Consider the following 24,758-nt stretch of genomic DNA (forward strand, 5'->3'; position numbering starts at 1 on the left):
TTTAATATTTTCTCTTCCTATTTTTTTCCTAGTTTGCAATGATTGTATTTTCCCCCCAGTCCCACTCTATTTTTAACAGCTTGCAATGTTGACATTCATTTGTTCTACCTCATGTAAAAAACATATTTGTACCTTTTATTACAATCGTTGAGCACCCTAGGTTTCCCTGAGTTACACAGTCCCGGTCTTCATGTTTTGTCTTTTGTTCTGGTGTCCCACATGGTCCCAGCCTTCCTCTTTCCATCATATTCACAGTCATCTTTGTTCAGTTTACTTACACTGTTGTTCTACTATCTCCCCAAATTGTTTTCCAAACCTCTCACTCCTGTCTTTTCCTTTCTGTCTGCAGTGCTTCCTTTAGTTCCTGTAGAGCAGATATCTTGTTCACAAACTCTGTCATTGTCTGTCAGAGAATATTTTAAGCTCTCCCTCATATTTGAAGGACAGTTTTGCCAGATGTAGGATTCTTGTTTGTGGTTTTTCTCTTTCAGTATCTTAAATATATCATCATCCCACTTCCTTCATGTCTCCATGGTTTCTATTGAGAAATCCGCACATAGTCTTATCAAGCTTCCTTTGTATGTGATTTATCACTTTTCTCTTGCTGCTTTCAGGGTTCTCTCTTTATCTTTGATGTTTGATAATCTGATTATTAAGTGTCTTGGTATAGGCCTATTCAGATCTATTCTGTTTGGGGTACTCTGCACTTTTTGGACCCGTAATTTTGTGTCTTTCATAAGAGATGGGAAATTTTCATGGATTATTTCCTCTATTATTGCTTCTGCCCCTTTTCCCTTCTCTTCTCCTTCTGGGACACCAATGACACATACATTCTTGCTTTTCGTTTTGTCCTTAAGTTCCTGGAGACATTGCTCATACTTTTCCATTTTTTTTCTCTATCTGTTCTTTTGTGTGTAGGCTTTCGTGTAACTTGTTCTCCAGTTCCCAAGTGTTTTCTTCTGCCTCTTGAGATCTGCTGTTGTATGTTTCCATTGTGTCTTTCATCTCTTGTGTTGTGCCTTTCATTTCCATGGATTCTGCTGGTTGGTTTTTTGAACTTTCAATTTCTACCTTATGTACACCCAGCGTTTTCATTATACAGTTCATCTCTTTCATCATATTCTCCCTAAACTTTTTGAATTGTCTTATTATTAGTTGTTTAAATTCCTGTTTCTCAATTGAATTGTAAGCTTGTTCCTTTGACTGCTCCATAACTCTGTTTTTCTTAGTGTAGCTTGTAGTTTTCTGTTTTCTAGGCATGGTTTTCTTGGTTACCCCAGTCTGGTTTTCCCTGACCAAAACAGGCTCTGGTCCCAGAAGGACAAAATATTCAGTATCCCGTTTCCCTGAGGGTGTGTCTTAGAAATTGGTGCACCCTGTGAGGTCTCAGGTCACTTGCTTTTTTGCCCAGCAGGTGGGCCTGTCAGCCTGTAACTCCAGACTGGTGTAATGAGGTGTGGCCTGTGGCTGTTTTCCCCCAGGCTCTGGGGTCTGGTTCTGAATGGAAGGCAGGTAGTAGAGCTGGGCCCCACCTCTTTCCTCTTAGAGAAGATAGACCCTCTAGGGAGAAGTCATTAGCATTTCAATGGTCTATCTCTGCCTGTGCTATCTCCATCCTTGTCTGGGTCAGAGTGCTGGGAGCTGAAAATGGCTGAGGCTTTCTCCACTAAGCCAAAACAGGGATAGAAAGCCCCTTTCAGGGCCTGTCCACAGCCACCCTCCAGTTCTCCAAGGTCAGTCGTCACCCAAAGCCTCTGTCTCCTTGTTCGGGATTCGTAGCTTGCATTGAGCAGTCCACGTTTGCTAATTAAAACCCAGTTGGAGGTCAGCTGAGCTGTATTCACTTGCTCGTAGAGAGCTGCTCTCTAGGACCATGAGGCTTTGCAGCTTGGGCCATGGGTGGAGGGAGCTCCCACTTGGATCTGCAGTTTTTACTTATAGATTTTATGCTGCGATCTCAGGCATTACTCTGAATTTAGGTTGGTGTATGATGAGTGGATAGTCAACGTTTGTCCCTCCGCAGTTATTCGGGATTATTTACTAGCTGTTCCTGGTTGTTTATTAGTTGTTCCAGGGTGACTAACCAGCTTCCACTCCTCTCTATGCCACCATCTTAGGCCCTGTTCTTTTTTAATAACCCTAAAAGTATTATATTCCCTCACAATCCTTTCAGTGGTTTATCTGCTTTCTATATTAAAATAAACCACAAGGAAAAGACTAATTATAATGTTTTCTGTTATTAAAGAAGTAAATATTATAGTAGAATACATTAATAGAACATTTAAAGCAAGAGCTAGAAAGTACAGTTATTCCTTGACCATGTTATTCATCATTGGTTATTGCTTTAATGGAGTACAGTTTTCAGTTCTATGTCAAAAGATTCTGAGAATTCAAAGAACCACCTCACTGATTATAAAAAAGGAAGATGGGTCCAGTGAGAACAGATTAAAAGCATTGGGGTTCCTCATCTAGGAAAGAAGATATTGTGACTCAATATGTTTTCAGATATACAAAAGATTATTTAAGGGCAGCGGTACAAAGTTGAACAAAAATAAATTGTGTTAAATTACAGTAAGCAGGAATTTGAGGATAAAAAGAATAGTTGAAATATAGAAAAACGGTGAGATTTATATTACTGGAAATCTTTAAAAGTTGTATAGACAACTTTCTTTATTTTAATGGCTTGGCCATTGGCTTTCCCAAAAGGTAGAAGCTTGTCAAGTCTCCTCCTAATTGTGTTTGTGCTATTTTCACATATCTAAAATGAGAAGACTGTTTGGGTTAAAGTGCTGTACAAAGAGACCCCAAAATGTAATGACTTAAACAAGTTAGAATTTCTTTGTCACATAACAGTGCAATGACAGGCAGACTAGACAGGCTTATGGTATGTTGGTCATCCATATCTCTGAATGCAATGAAGTGTTCCAGTTCTCACCATCTCCCAGCCAGCTGAAAGTAGAATGGAATAGGGGAGTGTGCCTCATTCCCTTGTATAGGAACACTACTTAGAAGATGCATGCATCACTTCCACTCTGTTGTTTTTGGCCAGAACATAGTCTCATGCCACAGTAAACTCCAAAAAGGCTGAGAAATAATCTCTACCTGGCTAGCCATGTAGCCAGCTGAAACTGGAATGTTTTACTATTATAAAGGAGAGAATGAATATTGATGGATAATTAACATGCTTTACCACAATATGAAAAAAGGTTTCAATATTTGGAGATAATATTACTATAACTTATGCAGATAGTATAGTAGATTTATTGAATTGGTTTTTTGAGTATTACTTACACTATGTCAGGTGGAAAAATGAAAGACAAATAGGCAAGCCCTGCACTTCATTCAGTCTTCTTTCCAGGATATATATTTCCTCAGCAGCCTTCAAGATTGCATAACATTTCATTATAGCCCGTTTGGAATGGGTAATTATGCTGGGATCTTTTTTCTTATTTTGCTTCCCCAGTATTAGGGAATCTATTTCTCTACTAGAGAATCTAGCACACATTAAAATCATCCTGAAAAGCAACTCTCTCAACTTTTGAGAAAGCAGGCTCCAGGATAAGCTTCTGGGAATGGTTCTTGCAGTACAAATGAGCATTGCCAAGGGAGCTTCTACTGCCACAACTACTGTACTTTCTCAACACCACCTTGTTAGTGGACTAGACACTAGGCTGCCCCGTCTGTCTGAGAAGAACCAAAACACCTCCACCACAAGCTTCCAGAAGAGCCGCATGCCTACCACTTCATGAGGCACATTGCTCCTTCTCGGTGCTGTGAGAGTACATCAGCTCGGTGGGTGCTATGTTTTGTGCAGAAACCTTAGCTTCAGGGAAATCTGGGGAATATAGTTTATCATTTAGCCTCAAGTTTACAGGAAATCAGGCTGGAAACAATTTGGAGTTCTGTAGTGTTTGCCACATTAGGCCTCAGGTAGAATTAGTCTGGTTTCTTGCCTTTACACCTTTAATTGAGTATATGCATTTCTAGGAAAGAATAACCCCAAAATTCGATCTTGTTAATGTAGAATGCTGGGAGCTGAAAGTTATTTTATTAGAAATATACCTCTCCGAGCCCCACCTTTCTTTGAGGCACCTCTACTGGAAGTTTCATTGTAGTAAGAATCAAAATAGTCATGAATTTTAGATTATACTACTTCCAGAAATAGTTAGTAAATAACTTAAATAGAAATGGTTCCAAATTCTTCATCCTATCCATAACCAGAATTGCTTTTCTCTTTCTAATAATGAAAAATTATTTTTTAACAACTAACTAAGGCAGTAATAGAGGCATTGAGATAGCAGGTGGATTGCAAAAGCATTACTTTAAAGAAATTATTCCAGGGATAGAAACCTCTTACTCACAAATTGACAGAAACACTGAATAAATAAAATCGTGTAATGTGTGGTTAAAATTAAAACCAAGCCATTTTACTCAGCTATTGTTGTGTACCAACAATCACAAAATCTCAAAGATATACAACAATAATTTTTTTTATTTCTCATACATCTGTGGTTCAGCTGGAGCACCTCCGGTGATCTTGGCTGTGTACCTCTAAGCTACAGAATGGGTCTATGTTTGTTTCACAAAGCTCTCATCCTCTTTGGACCAATAGGCTAGCCAGGTCATGCACTTCTAATGCAACAGGAAGGGCACCAGAGGGTGAGCAGAAACACCAGTGCCTCCTAAAGCCTGAGGGTGGAGCTGGAACTGTCATTACAGCCTACATTTTATTGACCAAAGCAAGGCACATGGTCAAGTCCAAAGACAAGGGGGAGGAAAGTATATTCTGCCTTTTGTTACATGGCAAAGGACATTGACACAGGAAGGGATGATGAGGAATTGCCAATAATTCAACTTACCATTTCTCCTAATACAAAGTAAGATAATTATCAAAATATGGGGGGCAGGGGGTTCTATTATACCCCAAACAGTCTGTTTTCTCATTTATGACTAATAAATCATCACAAGGCAAAGCCACTTTATACCTTCTAGGATGATGCTGAATTAGTTTCTGTTGTTGAGACACATAAATGAAATAAATATCCCAGCTATGAAGTAAAGAGACCTGAGGATGGGACACCAGGTGGCCCCACCCCCCACTTTAGTGAGAATTGTAAATATTTCAGGATTGTCATAGATTTTTTATATTATTAATAAGCAGTTTTTTTAAATCTTCATTTTATTGAGATATATTCACGTGCCATGCAGTCATACAAAACAAATCGTACATTCGATTGTTCACAGTACCATTTCATAGTTGTACATTCATCACCTAAATCAATCCCTGACACCTTCATTAGCACACACACAAAAGTAACGAGAATAATAATTAAAGTGAAAAAGAGCAATTAAAGCAAAAGAGAACACTGGGTACCTTTGTCTATCTGTTTGTTTGTTTGTTTGTTTGTTTCCTTCCCCTATTTTTCTGCTCATCCATCCATAAACTAGACAAAGGGGAGTGTGGTCCTTATGGATTTCCCAATCCCATTGTCACCCCTCATAAGCTACATTTTTATACAATTGTCTTCGAGATTCATGGGTTCTGGGTTGTATTTTGATAGTTTCAGGTATCCACCACCAGCTACCCCAATTCTTTAGAACCTAAGAAGGGTTGTCTAAATTGTGCGTAAGAGTGCCCACCAGAGTGACCTCTCGGCTCCTTTTGGAATCTCTCTGCCACTGAAGCTTATTTCGTTTCCTTTCACATCCCCCTTTTGGTCAAGAAGATGTTCTCCATCCCATGGTGCTGGGTCTAGATTCCTCCCCAGGTGTCATATTCCACATTGCCAGGGAGATTCACTCCCCTGGGTGTCTGATCCCACGTAGTGGGGAGGGCAGTGATTTCACCTTTCAAGTTGGCTTAGGTAGAGAGAGAGGGCCACATCTGAGCAACAAAGAGGTATTCGGGAGGAGGCTCTTAGGCACAATTATAGGGAGGCCTAGCCTCTCCTTTGCAGCAACAGTCTTCCCAAGAGTAAATCCTGTGGTAGAGGGCTCAACCCATCAAACCACCAGTCCCCTATAGACAATTTACTTCCATTGTCTTTGGCTCCTACTACCACTGGGGAAAACTTCAGTTTATAGCCTTCCCACACCTCCTTAAGTAGAAAAACTGGAGGTCACTCAGTTAATAGCTATCCTTCAGGACTTGACTTTGGGGAAGAATTTATCCAGGAAAAGCTGTAGTCTGCTCTGAGCCATGAGCAGAAGTTGGGGGCTGGGAACACTGGAGCACCCCTGGCTGGGTTTTGTCTAAGGACCAAAACCCATCTGCGCAAGGAGAGCCAGGACCTGCCTCCAGCTGCCTTAAATGCCAGCCTAACTGACGGGCCCTGGGAGGCTCATGCTCTATAGAAGCAGGGGCAGCTTTTTCCCTTGGCCTTGCCTGGAGACTTCCAGGCAGTTTTTAAAAGTCTTGTCTCATAAGTGCAAAAGAACTGTTTGAAAATATTTAATTTAGTTTATCCATAAAATCAGTTTAGGTTTATGTGCATCAACTCTGTTTCTTTGGACCTATGACTAATTCTAAAAAAAGCTATGACATAGATAAGCTTCATTGAACAATTTGATGCTTCCCTATGAAAGTGGAAACTGCATTATCTAATTCTTTTGACTAATTTTTTTCTGTAATAAGCATGATAAATAAGAATATAGAATAAGAATATTCAACTTAATATTATTAGAAACAAGAATGTTCTCTGCTGAGAGTAAACTGCACATGTGATTCTGAATGAATTAAATAAGATTATTTTTCATTGTCTCAGGTGTGTAGTGTATTTTGATGTGTAAGGGGAAAAGCGAAGATGATAACCGTTTAGAACCCAGAAGTGATTAATGGTGAATTTTGTTGTTAGAGAGCCATCCAATGTAAAATCATGCTCCTAAGGGAAAACAGTGATACAGAAATAGCACTTTACTTATTCAGAAAGCTAGCGATCTATGATGTAAATATGGCAAAAAGTTCCATTCTTAATTAATGGTACATAAATTAGTAGGGCTCCAACTAAAGCCAACTCATATTCTAGAAAAAAAAATGTACCAAATTAAAAAATGCTGGAATTAAGAATAGTTTTTCTTCATCACAATAATTTAAATTACAAACAACTAACACTTATTGAGCTCTTGCTATAAGTCAGGTACTGTTCTAAGGGCTTTACATGTATTATTTCATTTAATTCACAAACAACCTGATGAGGTAGAAATTCTTATTCATTTTGCAGAGGAGGAAACAGGCACAGAAAGGTTCATTGGTTTTAAATTTTCTGTAACTCACATATACTTCTTTTAAAAACAGAAATAGTATGATAACCTTTTAAAGCAAGAAAATTGTATTAACTCCCGAACTAACCATTTACACACAGTCTAGCATATACCGTTTGTAGAGCTTTTTCTCCGGAGCAGCATTGTGCTTAATTGGAAAGACTTTGAGACCCAGTATAATCATTTGCCTTGGGCAAGTTCCTTAACATCTCTGAGCCTTGGTTTCCTCTAATGTAAAATGGCTTTAATTATACTTGCTGCCATATTTCTCAAGATTATTAAGGGGATCAAATGAAACACGTGAAAACAACTTAAGATCCATAAAGTACCATTTAAAGTTAGGTAACAATTTGTTATGTAGCCAAAGATCTTAAAATTTTGTATTTAAAATTCTTTCATGGCACATTCATAATCGAAACTTTAAAAACAAAAACATATAAAACTTGTACTTATTCAGAAAGCTAACGATCTATGATGTAAATGTGGCAAAAAGTTACATTCTTAATTAATGGTACATAAATTAATAGGGCTCCAACTAAAGCCAACTCTATTCTGAAACAGTGCTTATTAACACAAATGTATAGTACACAATGTTGTTTAAATCATATTTTGCATTACCATTTGCTAATGCTAATCTTACAAACGTCTGTAGAATTATGCTTTTAGTATTAAATAATCATTAAATGAGGGAAAGATTTAGTTTTGTTTTGCGTAGACCCATTGTCTAGAACATTATCTGATACATAAATATTGAAAGTATGATGGAAATAATAATCTGACAATTGAAAAAACACTTTAGGAAAGCTATAGCACATAGTGTATTAAAATATTAAACATAAGTGTTGGTAATATGTATAACATTCTGAAATGACTTTGACTCAGATATGTTTGCTGGTTGGTGGAGCAGTCAGCACACACACAGTATTTATCGATTAAGTTCACCATCTTATATGGGTGCAGTTCATGGTGCCCCAAAACAATTACGATAGTTACATCAAAGATCACTGATCGCAGAGCACCATAGCAGATATAATAAGGAAAAAGTTTGAAATATTGTGAGAGTTACCAAAATGTGACACAGTGACACAAAGTGAGCACATGCTGTTGGCAAAATGGTGCTGTTAGACGTGCTTGCTACAGGGTTGCCACAAACCTTCAATTTGTAAAAAATGCAACATCTGTGGAGCACAATAAAGTGAAGTGCAATAATATGAGGTATGCCTGTATCTGCTTTACTTAGGGACGTGCTTCCTTAACACTGGAGAAAGAGGAATTTGCCCATGAACATGAAGAAATGAAGAACCTGGAAGCCATTGTTCAAAAATTAAAACCAACTGCCCTCATAGGTAAACTTTTTTTTCTCTTTCCTACTTTTCCCTCTTTTCTCCACCCCTCATCCCACATTTTGGTCTGATTAGTTTTCTTACTGTTAATTTTTGTAGCATAATTTAGCTTTGTTGAAATTCTGACCTTTGGAATTCACGGACAAAATTATTCATTCACTCAAGGAGCAGTACCCCAAGGCACCCAGAATTGTAAGTTCAGTGATGCCTACTTTTTCTTGCTGACCCTGGCTGAATTTCTAGCACCCTCTGGTAACTCTTGTCAGCCTTTTAATACCTGGCATAGTCAGCACTTTTCCAGACTTCATCGCTCTAGATAGAACAGTGATTCTCAAATGGGGGCAATTTTGTCCCTCAGGACATTTGGCAATATCTAGAAACACTTCTGGTTGTCACACTGGGCAAGGAGTGGGACAGGGTGCAGGGAGTTCTGCTAGTGGCATCTAGTGAGTAGAGGCCAGTACTAAGCATCCTATGAAGCACAGGACTGCCCCCCACCACACACATACAGTAATTATCCAGCCCAAAATGTTAATAGTGCCAAGGTTGAGAAACTCTTTACTGAAGTGTATCCTCCTTGAATTTATGGACTGTCACATTTCTTTGTATTCCTCACAGAGCTTGTCACAATAGTTTACACATTGTGCACAGTAATATGTTTAATATGGTAAAAAAAAAAAAAAAAAGACTCAAAAGTTACAAAACTTTATCCCTTATTTTGTGTGTATATAATGGCAGTCCTTACTTTGTATCATATTTCATTCCTAGACGCTCTTGTGAAACAAATGACAATATTGATAATAATGATGATAATCATAATGAAAACAAGCGTTTATTTCATAAGAGGTGCTACACAAAGCCCTTTAGTGTTGTTGTTACAAAATATGTTATTTTAGCAGTCTCACTTTTTTTTATCATGTCCTTTTTCCTAACTCCTTTATTCTTATGTTAAAATTCTATCAATGAGTGATACTTCAATTTTAAATTTGAATTAGATGAGTGTCTTAAGTGTCAATATTGACAGGCTGAAATATACCCATAAAATTGCTTATAGATAATATCTGTTGTATACATTTTAATTTCCTGATACAAATGCCTGTAATCAGAATTCCAAGTGATAGAGTCAAATATTTTATCTGTAATTTTTTTTACAGATATTTGTAAATTTGAGGCCTTAAGGATTGTTAGCATTTACAAACTTACCTCTTTTTATCACTATGCTTTACTACAAATGTTCTATATTTTGTTTAGGGCCTATTAGAAAATAACCTGACATGCCTCATTATTTTCTGGGCATGTGCTTCTTGGGTAAATTAACCTATGATAGTCCTAATCACTGGTGTCTCATTTCTTCATTAGGAGTTGCTGCAATTCATGGTGCATTCTCAGAACAAATTCTCAAAGATATGGCTGCCTTCAATGAGCGGCCTATTATTTTTGCTTTGAGTAATCCAACTAGCAAAGCAGAATGTTCTGCAGAGCAGTGCTATAACCTAACTAAGGTAAAACAAAAGTATAACCGATATTTCAATAACCAAATTTTGATCAATTATTGGGAAGCCCAGGATATCTATAGTGCCTACCCGTAGCTTCAAAAAATTATACAACCAAATTCGAAAGAAAAATGTAGACAGTTCAAATAAGAATTATTTCCTTTTCTAGAATGTTATTGAGTAAACCCTCTTCTTGAGTAAAAAAAAGATAAAGCCTATGATGTTTTGTTGGTAATTTTCCTCAAGAGATTGGAAGTATATAAAATTTAAATGCAAAAGGTAGAATGGACAGAGCTTGGTTCTGAATGCATATTAAAATAGCTTTTAACTAGCTATTCCCAAACACTGAAGCATACAATATAAAGCCATAACTTTATTTTTGCTTTGCAAAATCCTGGGTTTGGACTTTGATGCCATAGGTGGAGCATTTGGACAGCTATACTGACATCCAGCCAGCATGGGATAGAAGTCCTCACTGCTTCAATACTTCGCTGTTTCAAAAAAAGGGACTTATTTTTATAGAATGTTTGTACTAATATATTTTGGCTGATATGTTGGCAAAGGCCTTTTTTTTTCCCCTTCAAAAACTTGAAAATGTCATTACAGGAAAATAATAGTTGAATCATATATACACAACACTTTTATTTTGAAAGTAAAGCCAAAATTAAGCAGAAAAGGAAAACATGACATAAAGTTGTATCTCTGCACATATCAGAGCTTGATGACTCTACTTCTGTAAAATTATATCCTTAAATATTCATTACTAGAATTAATGAATTTTTGGCAAGGAGTCATTCCATTGTGTTTCTCTTTTATTTTGGGTATCAATATCTTAATTAACTTTAATTTTTGTCTTATCTCTAGATTGGAGTATTTGTTTCACAATATTCAATAATCCTGAAATCTTTAAAGGAAAAAAAAAAACCTCTGAGTAACAACAAAGTTTTAGCATGGTGCCTTGCACATAGTAGGCACATCATAAATGTTTAATTATTTTGTCTTGTAATATCTCAGTAGGCCTCAAAGATTTAAAGAATCACCTGTAATAGACATAAATAAAATTAGCAAAATGCATATAGTTGTTTTTTAAAATCTGAATATGTCTGATATAAATGGCCTACACTCTTTCTTATGATCTTGCCTAGTGTTGTTATAAAATTGAAAGTCATTTTGAGGCCTGAAAACTTATACATTGGTTCAGGCAAAAGGTTACAGAACAAGAAAAAGTCTATCTGTTGATCTGGACATACATTCCTCCTGCTGTAGGCACAGGTTGAAGAGTAAAGATTAGGAAAGTTTACAAATACAAAATACTGAACGTTTATTGAACCATGAAATCTATCATGTAAAAATGGTATACAGAGATTTACTTCCCCACATTGACAGTCCATATATATAATAATGTTCACCTAACTATCATTTATTTAATGCCATTCCCCCTTAAAATTTGATAATTATAGAAAGATAGGCCAGAAGAATGAGAGTGAAGTAGGGGAGGGAAATAAGCAAGCTTAGGTATAATGCTGCAAGTCTCTTTCAAAATATAATTTTCAAAGGCCGATATATGTCAAATAGTAATTTACTTACATTAGAAAGTTATTTGTCATAAAACACTTTATCTGTTAAAAGTATCAAACTTGTCTGAAAATGAAACCTAATTTTGTGTAAGAAATAATGCTACCTTACATACACCTGGATATGACTTTCTAGATATTTTTATGTTTTTATATCCTGAAGAATGTTGAATCTTTATACTATACAACTAGTATAAAAGAAGTAAAAGGTTTATTGCAACAGTTATTAAAAATGAATATTACACTAGTATTATCAATTTCATAATAGATCTAAATTGTAGGTCTAAAAGGCATGAAATTAATAACCCAATCTTGATCATTTAAATTTTGCTTTGTGGATTTAGTACTTGAGACTTTTCAAATGGATTTCTCAAGATTGTGATGATTTATTTGTTGAGGGTTTCATATTCCTATTTTGGAAGTTTGAATACTCTCAACAGTATCTGCACTCTCACCTTCACTGAGCAGACAGAGGCGCCCCTTTTGATTAGCAATATGGAATGCAGGACCTAAGGGGCTCTTAGTTACTGCTATCTTACAGCTGGTCATGCAAGAGGATGACTTCAGTTAGTTATCACCTAATCTTCCTCTTGTTTGCCAGTGACACTTGTCTTGAGTTTGTTCCCTGTATGATTTTTTTTTTCATTATTGCTCCTTAAAATATAGAAATAAGTAAAATTTGTCCCAGTGACTACTTGGAAATGTGTTGATCCCTAAACTCTAACCTAAAATGCTGTCGGTTCTAATATTCTAATACTAATTTATCATTTTTTATCTTTAGAAATCTGTAATTGGAATTTTATATAGAAATGGTTGGTGGGCCTACAGGTTGGACCACTGCAGAGAAGAGATTCTGGTTTTGGGGTATCCTGTGCTTTGTACACTTTTCCTGGGAGTGGAGAATAAGATAAGGAGTGGTGATAATCATCTACTCCAGAACTTATTGCCCAACATCCCCAAAGCTTGCCCATACTTATTAGGGAGTTAATGAAAAATTAGAGTACTTTTTAAGGAGTCTTTACTTTGACTGTGGGGTGGTTCTATTTTAATGATACATTTGTTTTAAAACGTCCTGCTTCTTTTTAAAGTTAGTTGTGTATATTTGTGTTGTAGGGGCGTGCAATTTTTGCCAGTGGCAGTCCTTTTGATCCGGTCACTCTTCCAAGTGGACAGACCCTATATCCTGGCCAAGGCAACAATTCCTATGTGTTTCCTGGAGTTGCACTTGGTGTTGTGGCATGTGGATTGAGGCACATCACGGATCATGTCTTTCTCAGGACTGCTGAGGTATCATACAATGCCCTTAAATTCTCCAAGGCTATAAAATGCCAAATGAGCTCCATGTAGGTCATCTGTGTTTTGTTTATCTAACATCTCAGCTCACTCTCTAAAAAATGCAAAGTCTGAAAAAGAGAAAATCTCCCCCAGTAGAGAATGAGGAATGGAGCGAGGGTTCACAGTGAGTCAGAAGATTGTTATTCCATAGCCAGTAGAAAAGTTGTGTTCTGATTTCTTAGGAGGAACTTTTTTTTTTTTTTAATCTTCACTTTTCCAAATAAATTCTGTGACAGTAATGAAACAATTTTAAAAACTTTCCAAATATGATTAAGTAGCAAATTTTTCAACATTGATAAACTTCCTAAATAATGGCATTTTGAAGGTTTAAAATAAAAGTCTGACATATAAACTGATATAGTGAAGAAGTGTTTATCAATCAGGGTTTGATGTACGAAGCAGAAACTATCCTAGTATTTTAAGAAGAAAGGAAATTAAAACAGGAAATTTGTTGTTTAGAAAACCATTCAAAGGACTGAAGAAGTGGAATGTGGTCTGGGTCTTCAGGAACAGTCCCTGACTATCACAAAAGAGACCCACTAGGGAAGCTTGTACTGTCAATAACTGTGAAGGATCTCTGATTTTACCCTACTTGCAGGCTAGCAAGTTAGCCTGCCACAGTTTCATAGATGCTGACAGAAGACCCAGAACTCTCAGATCAGAGACAAAGGACTTCATTACTCATGACACAAGAGGTAGCAGGAATTTCTTGTTCCCGTTAATTACCCTTTCCCCCAAGTCCTGTGGGAATGGTACAAGGCAGGCCCAGGTGATTGATCATGTATTTGTAAAATCATGAGCTTTTGATAATCAGAATGTTTGTCTCATTGATGCTATTTTCAGACTTGAATAGGATGCAATTCATGAACAAGACACTTGAGTGAATTTCTTCTCATGATTAAATCACTGTACAAAATTATAACTAAACTGAACCTAATATATATTTTTATCCTGTAAAGATGCTATTCTTTTGTAAAGAGAAATCCCAGGAATCTAGACTGAGATCCTTCTGTTGTTGGTATGACCTAAAGGAGTGTATTAGTCCGAAGCTTAGTGCCTGGTATCTTTCTATGAGAACAGATGTCTGGAGGATAGAATGTCTCACTCCTAACTTTTTCTTTACTGCATTAAAAGCATGACAGCAGATGTCTCAGGGTTTCTTTAACTCAAGAAAGAAAAAATGTCATTAAACAAAGTAGCTTTTCTAAATTGTTGTTACATTAAGGAAAATGTAATCATTGCCTTTTTAATAGCCACATCAGAAAGAAAAAAAAAATAGATCTATTACTCACTGTAAGGTGTTTCTTCTTTCCTGTATAACTCTAGCACCCTCTAGTGACAAATTTCATGACAAGCCTGGGTCTTACCTTAGAAGAGAGCTAGTGCACATATATGGGACGGGAATCACTACGAAAAAACTTTGGGGGAAAAAAAAAAGGAAAAGGGGGTGATGTCAGTAGTGTCATTTTTTTTTAAAATTTTAATGCATTTTTATTGTGAACTTTAATATATATATGTGACTGATAACTTTCAAGGTACGATTCAACGAGTAGATGGAGAACAAACTTCAAAGAATATCATGGGTCACAATTCCGCAACTTCAGCAGTTTCTATTATTGTAGAATATGACATACATACAGAAAGGTGTCAACCTTCGATGTACAGCTCAACAAGCAGTTAAATAGGTAACCTCAAAAATTGTTGTCAGTTCAGTTTCCATAGTCTCAGTTCTTTCCTTATTATGCAATATAGGGTGTATACAGAAAGGTGAAGACTTTCAAAGCACAATTCAATGAGTAGCTATAGAGCAAATTTCAAAGGATATTATAGTGTACAGTTCCACCATGTCATTTACCTCCTTCCAACTATTCTAACACCCCAGTATCCTATATATATATATTTTTTATATTTATATAAAGTTTCATTATTCATAGACCTTTGTTAAATCTTACCTTGTTTGTTACTACCCCTTCTCACTTAATCTTTTTCTCCATCTTCAGGGGTGTCTAGGCAGTGAGCAACCTAACTTGTTCATATTGAAAGGGGTGTTGACAGTATGGGGAGGGGGCTGCATCTAATTGTTCTTAAAGAGGCTATTGCCTCTGGGTTTTAGGACTTGTCTGGCATAGGAATACTCTGGTGGATTTAAGTTTCTGAGTGAGAAAACTTAGCGAGGGAATCTTTTATAGAATCTCAGGTAGGGACCTAGGTATTTGGGGACTACTTTTGGTAAGGGCATGGCATACTGTGGCCATTTGGGATGTCTAGCTGGAGCTTGCATAAGAGAAACATCTAGGATACCCTCTGGACTCTATTTGGGACCTCTTAGCTTGTTACTTTTCTTTTTTCCCCCTTTTGGTCAAATAGAGATTTTCAGTCCCTCACTGCCAGGACCAGGCTCATCCCTGGGAGTCATGTCCCATGTCACCAGGGAGATTCATTCCCCTGGGAGTTATGTCCCTTGTTGGGGGGAGGTTAATGAATTTATTTGCTGAGTTGGGCTTAGAGAGAGAAAAGCCACATCTGAGCAAAAAAAGAGATTCCCTGGAGGTGTCTCTTAAGCATAATTATAGGGGGGCTCAGCCTCCCATTTACAACCCTGAGTTTCACAAGAGCAAGCCTCAAGTCAAGAGCTTGATTTATTAAGTAGTGGGTTCCTAATTTCACTTACTATATATTCTATCCTAAGATAAATGGTCAGTTTCTTACATTATCTTCATTTATTATATCCAGTAATTATATCCAAGGTCTGGCTTTATCTGTTGACATTTACACTGGCTTTCTCTTAGGCTTCAATATAACACTCGTGTTTTTCATACCACTTCCATTATGGCTCATTCACTGTTTTCTTTGTCCCCTTTTCATGTTCCTTTTGACTAAGGGCGTTTCTCTTTTATTCATTTTTGCCCCACTTTTTTCTTCTCTCACTCTTTTTTAATCCCTTCAGAGATCTCATCCATTCTCTTGTTTCCATTACCTTGATTCTAATACGGTCAAATCTGCATACTATCTTTTACTGTATCTCCAGTTACCAGCTGGGTAAATCCACAGACATATCCTGCTGTGTCCTCAAGTATGGCATGTTTGCAACCATACCCATAATCTTCCCTTCCCTTCAGTATTCACCTGTCTATCAGTGAGACCCTTTTCCAAGCAGGCACTAGTACTTAGAATCTTGATGTTCTTTCTAATTCTCTCTCTCTTCATTGTCTTTAAGCCCGCCGTGTGTATGTACACCTGTATAACTATTTTATCTGTTATCCTGCCTGGAAAGCCCTGAGAATTATTCCCTTCCTAAGCCCTCTCCTTCAGACACTGCTTATCCTTGAATCTTTTTGTGACTACTGTGGCTCTTCTTGATCTTCCTCCTTAGCCATGGCTGTCTTATCACAAGTTTTGACATTTAATTTTATTCCTAGTTGTATTATACTCTTGGGAGCTTAATGTTTCAAACAATTAAGTGTTAGCTCTACAATTAAATTATAAATTATCTTTTTAAAATACAGGGTCTTCTATATACTCTATCAAGGCTCCAATAATACCTAAGCACAGAACAGAAACTTAGTAAATACTTGTTGAGTTGAATCAAATAGAACTTGGCATATATCTTGGCAAGAATAATAAATATAATACAATAGACACTCATTTCTGGAGGCCCCAAAAGGAAGGAAACCCTTATTGTCTAGATTACATTTTGTAGTTAACGGAAGTTTGATGGAAGAGACCTATGTGAATTTTTTTTTTGGAGGGGAGCAACCCACACTTTAGTAACTGCTAGGATTATTATAAAAAATATTAATTGAACCTATTATGGAACTTAGAAGTCTCATGTATTGGTTCCAATCCCAAACACTATTTCTGGACATTTTTTAATCACAAAGATATTTTTGGCTTCCTGGCTATGAAAGCCACTTCAAATAGTTTGATTTTGCACCAATCACTGTTTCCAATTGTTCTCTATCAAGTCTCCCTTTTTTGTCTCTTAAGAACATCTCAGTAAGATCCTATAACTTTTTGTTCACTTTTGGTTCATTCATTCTTTTAACAAGTGTTAATTGATTACATACTATTATTATTGGCACTGGGGAAACATTAGTGAACAATAATTAAACGTCTGCCAAGTGTAAAATTTTATAGCCAATGCAAATATCTCTTTTCCCATTAGCAGATAGGGGAGAGCAATTTTTTCCTTCTCTTTTCCTCCAAAACCAGCACCTGGAGGGAATTAGGGGGAAGAGTATAGGTAGACTCTGAGAAATCTCCTCCCACTTTCTCATGAAGGCCTACTTCTTCTCATGTGTTGGAAATAGGAAGGAAGTGTATGTGGCAAACTCTCTTTTATTAACCTTCCACTATTTTGGTGGTCTGTCTTCCAGATGCCTGTTTCTCTGGGCAGTACTGACTGGCCATCAGGTTCTCTGCTGCAGGGTCCAAATGCTGGGTCTCTCCTGAGGCTCATGTGTGAAAGCCCTGTGGGGCCTTGTAAAGCAGGGTTTCCTGACATGGCAGATATGGCTCCAGCTCAGGCTTCTTACCTTTCCTAAGTTTTCCCAGGCTGCTGGGGTTTCCTGAGCCATGGTCGCTTGACCTTGGGAAACTCATACATTCTTACCATTTCGAACAATGTGATGCAGGCTAATCCACAGTCACCCCTTTTTGTCTGACTCTCCTTCTCCCATTCTTTTCTCTTCTACTCAAGTGGACATATCTGTAACTTAGCTCAGGCTAGGTAAAGAATAGAATGCCAATTTCTCCTTGACAGCTCCTTCTTGAAGGCTTGAAGAGCCTTTGAGAAAGGGCAGCATGCAATAAGAAGAAGTGAAGAAAAAGCCACTGCAATACCTACTACGGCAACTCGAGGCTTTGGCAACTCTCCCCGACTCTCCCCATCTCAGCCTTCAGGGAAAGAGGTAGCTGCAGTTGTGGGGGTGGCCAGGCTGATTCCATCTCTCAGGCCGTGAGGGAAGGGGCATGCCTCACTTGTTTGGTGGCTTCTTATAGTATGAAACACTTAATGTCTAAAGTTCTAAAGTTTGAAGCCCTGTGCACCAATTCTGGGGCAAAAGGAAATCCTGTTACAGAGGGAAGAAATAAATAAATGATTTAAATAATGTGTCCATTATAAAATTCTTCATGTTCAAACACTCTGCCAAAATAATGTAGGACAACAGTATCCCACAAGGTCATCTGTGGACTATTTCAGAGCTAAGAATACGCTAAGAATATTTGGCCTCAACACAATTCTGGATTTGGATATGGTAATACGTTGTATTATATGTAAGGTAATACTAATCAAATAGCATTATGCCAACAACTTGATCTTCCCTTCTCCTCCCAATCTCTGCCTGAATATCCTTGCTCAGACGTCTTCACCTATAAGATTTAACCTGAATTCCCTAATTTGGCAGTGACAATGCTTCGATCCTTATTTCTCTTCACAGATCATCTGCTCCCCCAATCAGGACACTCTGGCCCATCAAATCCAGTTCATGCTTCTCTACCTTTGGTCTGACTCTGTCTTCTCTCTGGAATAACCACCCCCTTTTCTGTTTGTCTGAGTCCTAGTCTTCCTTTAATCCCAGATTCAAACCTCCTTCCACTATGAAGCCTTCCATAACCACTGTTCTGCAAGATTTCTTAACACTTACATTGATTTCACTTTAACCTAGATATCTTCTCTTTCGGTTTTCCTTTATTTCTTCCTATACGCTGTGACCTCACTAAACTGCAAATCTCTCAAGGACAGGAACTGTTTGTTATTTTTAACCTCTCACTAGTGTTATGCTTGCTCAATGTCTTACATATTTGTTAATGGCAACAAAACAATATTTTGGAAATAATTTCATGATAGAGACTGAAAAATAAATATTTGATTATTCAATGTCTGAAATGAATAAGGTTTTCTATTTCCTCCTGGAATCCACAGTTCTGTTAACTAAAGGCCCAACTACAAGTGGATTTAGATTTGCCCCGTAAGAGACTTAATCAGAGTCTTAGACCTGGATGGGAATTTCAAGGTTGTTGAGTCCACCTCTCTCCCCTAGGAGGGTTCAATAGAAATAGGAAATGGTTTGGAGGCAGCAAATGCTGAGTTACCCAGAATCTGTATAAAAATCCTACCTACTGAGTGACTCTGAAATACCTTCCTAAGCCGCCGCCTCTAACTCCTGTGCAAAAATATGTGAGTGGGGAGTAACGGCATGATCAGCCTTGGAAGCCTTCCCTCCTCTCCTTTCAGGGTCCTTTCTCACCCTTCTGCCGTCTTCCTCTGTTGGTCCTCTTCCTTCCTTACGCCTCTTTCTCCCTGTTCCCCTAGTGTATCAAATCACAAAACATCCAGCATTTTATGGTACAATAGGAAAGGAACTTGACTAAGAAGAAACCTGGATGCTAATGCCAGGTTTTTCACTACGTGTGTGAGCTCACTAATCATAAGCCTCTCTGGGCTCAGTTTTTCCATTGATAAAACAAAGATGAAATTAGAAGATCACATGAATGTGATCCAATTCCCTTAAAGCTAGAAGGCAATTTCAAGGTTGTTAAGTCCACCTCTCTGCTCTAGTAGAATGATAATTTATACATGATCATTTGCTTATTTCTCCTCATACCCCCATGTTGTGTGCTTTGAAATATAAAGGTTGGGTTTTTTTTGTTTTTTTTTTTTTTTAAGGTTATAGCTCAGCAAGTGTCAGATAAACACTTGGAAGAGGGCCGGCTTTATCCTCCTTTGAACACCATTAGAGATGTTTCTCTGAAAATTGCAAAAGAGGTAAAACTGTTCTTATTCAAGCATCATAATTTTTCCTTTCTAATTTTGCTAAAAATCAGCTTGCATGATGACTTAACAAGTTGATATCTGTATCAAGAGGCAGAAAATTAGTTGCCTCAGTGGAGCTTGGGAGAGCCATGCTTGATCCTTAGAGAGGAAAGTAAAAATGGGGTTGAATCATTAATATCTCTATTATTCGTTTTTCTTCCATAATTTAAATAATTCATTAGGGATTCCTGTCAGTCAGGGTCCCCATACTTTGCCTTTTTTTTTAGTTATTCTTTTCCAAATCACAGTTGTGGTAAATACCAAAAGATTGCAGATACGGTAGAGTAACGTTTCGATTTTGAAATACCTGCCTTATCAGTATCTATGATGTATGGCATCTCAGATGACTGAAATCACAATTAATAATACTGGGAAGTAAGAAAACAGTGAAGGCAGATAACTTAAAAGCTGTTGGGGTTGTGGATAAGCTATTGAAGGGGTTAGCGAAGAAGAGCGTAAAGGCAGGGAAATTTTCTGTAACTAAGATGAGAGAGAAATGGACTTTTTGCCTTGTGATTATATGTTTAAACTAGAGTTTCTCAGCCTTGACACAATTGACATTTTGGACCTGATAATTCTTTGTTGTGTAGACTATCCTATGCATTATAGGATGTTTAGCACATCCCTGGTCTCTACCCACCAGATGCCAATAGCGTGTACAATTGTGACAACAGAAGATGTCTCCGGACATTGCTAAATGTCCCATTGAGATCATAAGCACTCCCAGTTGAAAATCACTTGTTTAAATTATTAGCATGTTTATCTGAACAACACCATTTAGGATCCATATATTATTATTTATCTTGTTGATGGGAGGGTGGATTCTTCAAAATAAAAAACCCTTCAAAACACTTTGGGTAATAATCTGCCTGGTTATTTGCTTAAGAAAGAGTGTACTCTTATTTTCCACTAATTGGTATCTACTAGTTTTAACTATTAATATCCTGAACAGCATATTATCATTTTAAGCTCATTTTGGAGATTTAAATGAAAACAAGTTAGCATATGATTCGGGGAAAAGTAAGACAGCAGGTGGAGTATGACAAGATTCAGAGATGTTACCCCTAGAGTAATGGAAGAATGCTGGGTGTATAGATGGAAATTGAGAAATCAGAACAAAGATCCAGCTACAGGGAGGAAGAGGAAATAAATGGACTGCAAGTTTGAGTTATCAGCGGTACATTCAATGGCACATTCCTAACAAGTTGTTGAAATTACTAAAGCTTGAAGAGAGCCTTGACATATAGATGTGGGAATCAATCATCTGCACATGGTAACAGATGAAGACACTCTTAGTTGTGGTGGGGATGTCAAGAGAGTAATTAGAGAAAGGATAGAAAACTGAGGATAGAACATAGGTTATTTTTTTTTGTCTGGAAGACAGAAAAAAGAGAAGAAGCCAGTTAGGAAGAGAAGTGGTTAGAATTTGAAGAAGAGACTCAGAACGGAGCAGCATGTCAGAAATGAAAGAAAAGACAATTTCAGGATAGGGATCAACAGAGCAAAATCCTGGAGAGAGAAATAGTTATCGACTTTTATATTTGGTATTTAGGAAATTATTAGGGACTTTCTCAAAAGTAATTTCAGTAGAGCAAGAGATTTTTTAAAATGTTACATTATAAAAACATTATTGTCATTGTAAACAGGTACAAAGGATCTTTTTGGGGTGATTGAAATGTTCTAAAACTGGGTGTGGTAATGGTTACACTACCCTACATTTACTAAAACTAATTGAATTTTACACTTAAAATAGGTGAATTTTGTGGTGTGTGAAATTATACCTCAATAAAATGTTTAGAAAGTAATAATGCCATTTTGTAAGTACTTTGGAAAATTAGAGAAAAGGAAAATATCTGATATTCTGCTTTTCTAACAAGCATTATCACCATTTTCATGTTTGCCTCCAGTTTTTTTTATATTACTCTCATTAATAAATACCATTAAAATCATGTTGTACACATACTTTTGTTTCCTGCTTTTTTCACCAACATTCTCCATAAGATTGAATAGTCTTCAAAGCCATAGTTTTCATAACTGCATCATTTTACTTTGAGATATGTCATCATTCTGATATTCTTTGAAATTAGATTTATCCAAATAAGTCTATTATGCAAGTAACACCGCCATGATTTTTTTAAACACTGGAGTGAATTAAAGAGCATATATGAAGGGATTACTTTTGACAAGGTAGATACTCCATTTTTCTTTAAAGTAGTAGGGAAAGAGAGAATGTATGAAGATATAGAGGAGACAGTTTGAGCTGGTGAAAAGGGAAGTTGAGACTGTTCTCTCTTAGTTCAAATTTTCTTAGTAATCATGACAGTCAAATGGAGACTCAAAGATGGGGGAAATTTTGGAATTGTCTTTTGGCATCTATGATAGAAATTTTTTTTCAAGGATAAAAGATAAACGTGCAGCCCCATAGGCCCAAGTAACTTTAGGAAAAATATGCCATCACAGTAGACCCATAGCTGTTTGTATGCTAGATAGCCATGGAAAGAGAAAGCCAGCTCTTACGGTTTCCCAGACTAAGAACTAGAAGGCTGTCATAACACAAAGACATGGAGACCAGAGATGCTAAAATACTGGCAAGGATCATTGAGACTGACTGGAATTCATGGAGTACAGGCTGATTAGATGAACACTATGAAGAGACCCTATGGTAAATAAGGACATTTTGTAGAAGTCTGTGGTCAGAGTGGGGATTCTTGAAAATTCAAGAGATTGAAGTTCAAGCTTAGCAAAAATATTCAGGTATATAGTTCAAGTTAGTTATCAGTCAGGTCATGTCAAGACTTTTGACATGGTTTATCTGAGAAAACCTGGTATGATCATACTTGCATAAATCTTGAATTATTCACATGTTTCTTAGTTACTGATATAATTTTACCCTCTTGCTATATGATTTATGATTGCATTTTAATTTATATTTTCTCTGTGTGTGCTTTTATTATAATACAACTTAAGTTTTTTGGAAACAGACAAGATATAAATTATAAATTAATTTTTAAAGTGATGAAATCTTATGACCTGTGCCCACCATCACCTCTATTGATTAAAACAATATTCTTTTTTTATTTCTAGATTGTGAAAGAGGCATATAAGGAAAAGACAGCCACAGTTTATCCTGAGCCATCAGACAAGGAAGCATTTGTCCTCTCCCAGATGTATAACACTGATTATGACGAGGTTCTACCTGATTGTTATTCCTGGCCTGAAGAGGCCCAGAAAATACAGACCAAAGTTGACCAGTAGCATAATGGCTGACATGTGCAAACCCATTAATGAGATCTTTAATTTCTTTCATGATTTTTAAAGGTTGGAATCTTGTATAATGATTCATAAAATGCTTACATTAATTTTACTTTAACAATGTATTTGTGGAAAAATATTAATATAAACTAAGATAAATGTCACACTGGACACTTTTGCTTCATTTGCTTTCTGGTTATTTATAATTTCTGTCATAATTTTTTGCCCAAGTTCTCTTTAAAAGCTGTTGTACCTGCTACTAAGAAATTTATCATTTTTATGTCAGGAATTAATGGGAAGACCAAAATTAGTGATAAATTGTTCTGATTTGCTAGAGCTGCCATTATGCAAAATACCAGAAATGGATTGGCTTTTATAAAAGGGATTTATTAGGTTACAAATAACCTAAGTTCTAAGGCCATAAAATTGTCCAAACTAAGGCATCAACAAGAGGATACCTTCAGTGAAGAATGGCTGATGGCCAGTGGCGTCTGGAACACCTCTGTCAGCTGGGAAGGAACATGGCTGGTGTCTGCTGGTCCTTTACTCCCAGGTTGTGTTTCAAACTGGCTTTCTCCAAAATGTCTCTGGGCTTTTGTCTTAGCTCCTCTCTCTCTCAGCTCCTGTGCATCCTTGCTTCTTTCTCTCAGGGCGTTTCTCTAAGCGTCTGGGGGTCCTCTCTTAGCTTCTCTGGGGCAGACTTTGGGCTTCATCTCTTAGCCTAGCATCTCCATATGTCCTTCTGTCCACATCTCCAAGCATTTCCAATGGTAGCTTCTGTGTCAGCTCTTGAGCTCTCTTAAGTACTCTGGTGAACTAATCAAGACCCGCTCTGAATGGGTAGGGTCCACACCTCTATGGAAATAATTAAAGGTCTCACCCGCAGTTGAATGAGTCACATGTCCATGGAAACATTCATTCAAAAGGTTCCACTCAGCAAGACTGGATTAAAAGATCATGGCTCTTCTGGGGTCCATAAGTTTCAAACTGGCATGTAAGTTGATGTGATCAACCTTAAATTCTTTTGTTGATCATTTTGTTAATATCTACTTTTTAAAAATAAAGATAGATATGAATTTAGGGATAGATGGACTTTTGCTCAAACAAAAACTGTTACCTAGAGAAAAATAGCTTCTCAAGTATTTTTATCCAGTCCTAGATTTTATTTATTCTTTTTATGCAACAGAATTCTGACATTTCTAAGAAAGATCATTGTTGTGCAGCCTTAGATTTTAATATTCTTTTGCCATTTTTAATTTTTTATAGTGTAGAGCCCTTACTTATCACCTTGGCGGTCAGTCAGAAATCTATTCCAAAGCCACCTTTATTTGTCCAGATACTCTATCTTTTTGCTGCCATGCTTCTGCTGTAGACCCTTTGTGGATTGTGGTTCCTGTCCAGACGTTGGTATCTTCAGATTAGCACAGTCTGATCACTGAGAAGGGATGTAAGAGGGTAAGTAGGATCCTGGAGGAAAGGCTTCCTGAGGAGCCAAACTCTGAGAGGAGGACAAGAGTCAAAAACAAGATGGTTTCTAGACAAGCTGTGTCCCTACTCAAGTGACTGGCCCAATGTTCCCTTGATTAGCTCAAATAATTGCTCAGTGTGTCATAGTAAACTCACTTTCTCCTGAGTTTGGAGAAAATGGATTTGTAACCACTTCCCCCAAATCAGAGATATTAAG

General features: G+C 37.1%; 1 protein-coding gene across 2 annotated transcripts in view; it reads left to right on the top strand.

Moving 5' to 3' along the window:
• The window catches only part of ME1 (malic enzyme 1), a 267,367-nt gene extending 243,854 nt beyond the window's left edge, over positions 1-23,513 (top strand). Inside the window, exons 10-14 of one of the 2 annotated variants that reach the window (XM_037844248.1) lie at positions 8,501-8,606; positions 9,963-10,105; positions 12,784-12,957; positions 19,676-19,774; positions 22,907-23,513. In XM_037844248.1, coding sequence (XP_037700176.1) covers positions 8,501-8,606; positions 9,963-10,105; positions 12,784-12,957; positions 19,676-19,774; positions 22,907-23,077 — 693 coding nt within the window. In that variant the 3' untranslated portion in view covers positions 23,078-23,513. Of the gene's footprint in view, positions 1-8,500; positions 8,607-9,962; positions 10,106-12,783; positions 12,958-13,603; positions 13,701-14,540; positions 14,708-19,675; positions 19,775-22,906 lie in introns of those variants that run through there. The other variant, XM_037844249.1, reaches the window with a different exon arrangement.
• Positions 23,514-24,758: the final 1,245 nt, after the last annotated feature.

Source organism: Choloepus didactylus, chromosome 7 (assembly GCF_015220235.1).
Source record: "Choloepus didactylus isolate mChoDid1 chromosome 7, mChoDid1.pri, whole genome shotgun sequence".
NCBI classification, from domain to species: domain Eukaryota; kingdom Metazoa; phylum Chordata; class Mammalia; order Pilosa; family Megalonychidae; genus Choloepus; species Choloepus didactylus.